Source organism: Penaeus vannamei, chromosome 11 (assembly GCF_042767895.1).
Source record: "Penaeus vannamei isolate JL-2024 chromosome 11, ASM4276789v1, whole genome shotgun sequence".
In the NCBI taxonomy this organism is placed as follows: Eukaryota; Metazoa; Arthropoda; class Malacostraca; order Decapoda; family Penaeidae; genus Penaeus; species Penaeus vannamei.
Window position 1 is genome coordinate 15,872,178 of NC_091559.1, and position 5,000 is coordinate 15,877,177.

The window sequence follows — 5,000 nt, forward strand, 5'->3', positions numbered from 1 at the left end:
ATTCTTGTTTAGCAGAAGCAAAGGGAGTCTCGGCGCGCCAGCTGGTGGGGCTGGATTCCTCGCATTCTGGCGCTCTGGCGTTGAGCGTTTTCTCACACTTCAGCTTAGAGGCTCTCCTTTTTTCGTGTTTCATGTTTGACCAAAGCTGGTGATTTATAACCGTTTAAGAACAACGGACGGGAATCCTTGTTCCCCGACCTCGCGTAAACCCATAACAGTTCGAAACTCTCCGTCACCTTTTCCGAAGCCTGGCGCGCTCGCTCTCTCCGTCTCGAGAAACGTCAGTAATTTTTTTCCGAATCCTTTCCTTCATTAGCCCTTCCCCCCCGCGCGGCCACGTCACAGCTCATTAATTAATCCGACCCAGACAATTCGAAGAGCGATGCCAGTGACGTCATCAATACATCAAACGTGGGCCCCACACTGAGCATGCGCAAATATAGGAAACGCAGACTCTCTCTCTCTATCTGTCTGTATATCTCTATCTATCTATCAATCTAGCTTTATCTCTCTCTCTCTCTCTCTGCCTATCTATCTATTCATCTATCTGTCTATCTCTCCCTCCCAATTCTTTGCTTTTTGTAGAATCGCACAAGAAGTCGGACGCTGTAATGCTTGTAATGATTCAATTTATTTTTCTACATTCCTACATATTAATCTTAAGGTACGGCTAAAGTATACGAAGCGAGCGCATGATGGCTATGACATAGCACCGCGCGTGTTCGTAAGAAGACGTTCGATTCTCCCACAGCGAAAGATTCGTCTCCATGTCAATTCTATTTAAGGAATGTAACTCCAATTCTCTCAAAAGTCATTACACCCTCGGCTGACACCAGCGCAGCGGGGAGCGCACGCGTGGCGATTGTCCTCTGTTTTAGGGAACGCCAGAACGATTTTTTTTTTTTTTGCGAAAGGGAATGCCTCAGACGAACATTTGTCTCGTGATTTGGCACTTTCCTCGGGCTGTGCTTGGCGTCGAGAGGGAAGGCTGCGACGCCGGGCTGTCCGGGACCCACCGGCCGGGGGGGGGGGGGGGGGGGTCGCATGCTTTGTTCCTCGGGGACGTCCTCGAGGTGTCGAAGATATATATATATATATATATATATATATATATATATATATATATATATATATATATATATATATATATATGTATGTATATATATATATATATATATGTATATATATATATATATATATATATATATATATATGTGTGTGTGTGTGTGTGTGTGTGTGTGTGTGTGTGTGTGTGTGTGTGTGTGTGTGTGTGTGTGTGTGTGTGTGTGTGTGTATCAATATGTGTGCGCGTGTGTGTGTGTGTATCAATATGTGTGCCTATGTGTGTGTTCATTAATTCACACACACGGACTATGCCACAAAACCTTTATCAGTGTATATGGAGGACAGGGAAACGTTTTCCGAGGAAGATAAGATAAACTGAAAGGGTGACTCATCGCGTGGGGAAGAAAAGTGAAAGTGTGGGAAGCAGCGATGGGCTGTTTAGAGTAACAATGATTCATCAGATGCCTTTTCATTACTGTTTGAGATGACGGCTATTTTTGTTTTTGTTTTTGACTCACGTTTAACTTTATTTTCGGTGGTTAATTTGAACTGAATCGTTTCACGTGGAACAAGAGATAAGATAAAGATAACGTCGCTAATATGGTTCGCTAGCCGATAAGCTCACATTATCTATATTTTGCAATACTTTGAAGTGCTTGGTAGAGTGAGTGAAGGAAACGAAGGAATATCGACATATAGATAAATGAATAACACACACACACACATATATATGCAGAGAGAGAGAGAGAGAGAGAGAGAGAGAGAGAGAGAGAGAGAGAGAGAGAGAGAGAGAGAGAGAGAGAGAGAGAGAGAGAGAGAGAGAGAGAGAAAGAGAGAAAGAAAGAGAGAGAGAGCGAGAGCGGAAAGAGTGGAGGTGGGGAGTAAGATATAGATGTTAGGGAGATAATAATTCAAAGCAAACTGTCAGTCATTCTCTCCCACACTTCCCCCCCACCCCTCGCATTTCCCACCCAATTCCCCCCCCCCCCCCTGCTCCCGCCCTCACCGGCCTTTCCTCCTCCGCAGCGGCATGACCGAGGACCAGAAGCGGCCGTTCATCGAGCGCGCGGACCACCTGCGCCGCAAGCACAAGCAGGAGTACCCCGACTACAAGTACCAGCCGCGGCGGAGGAAAGAGAACGTCAAGACCGTCAACAAGTCTCCTCAAGGACATCCTCTGGGCGTCCAGGATCCGCTCACTCTGTCGGGGAACAACCACTTCGTCGGGTGAGTTGCCGGCGCGGGGTCGTTGGCGCCCGCTGCTGCGCCTGCCTGGGTGCCGAGCTGGGCTTTTGTCAGTTTTGATATTATTATTATTATGGTAATCATTATCATAGTTCAGAATATTGTAATCAGTATTGTTATTACAAACTGCTATTGTGATAATTGTCATGAGTGTTATCCTCATCTGCCGCGGAGGACCAGCGCTGCGTCCTTCGAGGCAGCGAAACCCGCTTGCTAACCCGCCCTCTCCTCTCCAGCACGGGCAAGGTGGGCGGCCTGGGCCTCAACCTGCACCCGCTGTCGCCGCCGCACTCGCCGTCAGGCCAGGGCGCCGTCCGCAGCCACGCCGACGCCCACATCGGCGAGACGGTGTTCGTGTCCGACTGCCTGGCCGACTCCTTCGAGACGATCGACCGCGCCGAGATGAACAAATACCTCCTTCCGGACCAGACGGCGGGCGCGCACTACGCCACCTCGGCGCCCGGCGCGCACGTCCCTTCCGCCGGCAGCCTGCAGCCCATGACCACCATGTCCGCTATGCCCTCCATGAACACCATGTCCGCCACAGCCGCCGCGGCCGCCGCCAGCAGCAGCAGCTGCAGCGGCACTCTGTCCTCGGGCGGCACCGGGACGCTCACGTCCCTCCCGCCCTTGGCCTCGCGGCTCATTCCTCCCGCGCCCGTGTACGGGGGGTCCGGGTCCCCCTACTACACGGGGGGCGCCTCGCCGCAGCCAGGCAGCCACGGCTCGCCTGACCTCGGGCCCAGCGACCTCAACGGCGCACCCACAGCAGGAGGCGTGTCCCCAGGGGGCTCCCCCGGCTCCCCCCACCAGGAGTACGTGGAGCTGCAGCCCCCGCGAGTGCCGAAGGAGGAGCCGCTGCCGCCGCTGAGCTCCCCGAAGCCCTCCAACCCCTTCCTGCACCAGAACCTGTGCTACTCCACGCAGCCCTACGCCTTCCAGTACTCGTACCCGTACGCCACCATGTGGCACTGAGGCCGCCTCCCCCGCCGGCTCAGCGGTTTCCAAAGCCCGAATTCAGGCACTGTTCCCCGGCACCGGTTCGTCGGCCGACAGAATGGCCGACGCCCGGTCGGTGCTCCAAGGCACCCTGGCACCTCAAAGCTCGTGAGTGCCAAGCCACGTCGGTTTCCCTCAGAGCGAGTGTCACTAGTGCCAAGGTCACGTGAGGTGCTGTGCCACTCAAGCCAAGCAGCCCGCCTGCCTATTACCAACGCCTTAAGGTTAAGAGACAATAGAATATATGTGTATATACAAATATATCTCTGAATATTTTTATATCTGTAAGATCCAAAAGGTTCGAAGGTGTTTTGTATTCCTGGTGCTCCCCCGTGTCTTAAAACCAGTTCTTTTCTGGAAAAAAGAAAAACAGAAATTCCATCTCCATTCCAGCAAAATGTGTTGCAATATTAGTGATAATGTGTCTGAAACCGAGATTATTTTACTGAAGTGCTTCTCTTGCCGCCTGAGACGATCTCCTGTGCTGCCCACCGATTGTGTACATAAGATTCTCTCCGAGAGATAACCTGTTGAAAATTAGCACATCATGTTTTACCGAAGGAAGGGAACAAACCACAATTCCAGTCCTGTGGAACGGACCGCGGTTTTGTGTGGTTGTCTGCATGTTTTTGATCTATTACGGATTCATTACATGTAAGTGAACATGTGGAACGAAAAAAATGGATTGCAGAAATACAATGGCCATGTTGCTGACTTATGGAGCTCTGTTTTTGCGCAGGCAGATGTCGAGCTTTAATGATACATAAGTGTCTTGGGCCATTTGCATGACACTCCAGCCGAGACGCTCACCCACCTTTTCTCAGTATTATAAACATTTTATCTTCTTGTGTAACCATATCAACTGATGGCAACTACTTGGCCATTCGTGACGTCACATACTACGTCAGCCAGAAAGCAATAAATATCTTTCTTGACGTCACATACTCCGTGAGTGAATAGTCTCCATGACGTCATCTACTATAGCAGCCAATGGACATTAGTTGTCTTTGTGTCGTCATAAACACGTCAGCCAATGGGAAGTGATCGTCGCCTCTTTGATGCTAAACAGTAAACAGGATCTCATCTATGATAATAGCAGAATTTAGCCAAAAATGGAGGCAGGCGTTGTTCTTGCGCATTTCTAAACAATTTCTCGTAAAATGTTTAGATGTATGATATGTTTAGGATTAAAGGAAAACACGTTCTGTTGAAATACATTTTAAGTTGATATTTTCGCCACGAAAAGAAAGACCTTATCTATAGAATTTTGGTTTAATATTTATGTGGAAAGAAATGTACTTTTTCATGTACTTATATATTGCAAGCAGTCCTTGTATGGCAGCTATCTGATGTGTTTCAAATCAAATGTTCTATACTCTATCGTAAACTTAATTATATGTTGTTATAAATGTTTATGTTAAGTATTCCCTTTACGAAAAGTATAAAAAATCCCGTTTTCGTCGAGAAGCTTGTAAATAGAGCTAACTGTCTACGGTGAAACTAACTGTGTCAGCTTTTCAGTGTATTTATTTGATGGTGAAATTAGCTCTTATTGTCGTGCATGCCGTTCGTCATTTGTTTGCCATTTTAGTTTAATAGCATTTTTTTTAGAAAAGAAAGAGAAGCCCCGAAAAAGAAAATAAAGAAAAAAAACATATCCCAAATGTGCCTTTTAAAAGCTGATATTGAAA

The 5,000-nt window shown here is 48.2% G+C and overlaps 1 protein-coding gene across 2 annotated transcripts in view; it reads left to right on the forward strand.

Annotated features, from left to right (window-relative positions):
• Nucleotides 1-5,000, forward strand: part of LOC113818092 (transcription factor SOX-8) — a 40,288-nt gene that overhangs the window by 35,132 nt on the left and 156 nt on the right. For both annotated transcript variants that reach the window (XM_027370232.2, XM_027370241.2), the window contains 2 exons: nt 2,092-2,292; nt 2,547-5,000. The exon at nt 2,547-5,000 is cut by the window's right edge and continues 156 nt beyond it. In XM_027370232.2, coding sequence (XP_027226033.2) covers nt 2,092-2,292; nt 2,547-3,285 — 940 coding nt within the window. In that variant the 3' untranslated portion in view covers nt 3,286-5,000. The remainder of the gene's footprint in view (nt 1-2,091; nt 2,293-2,546) is intronic.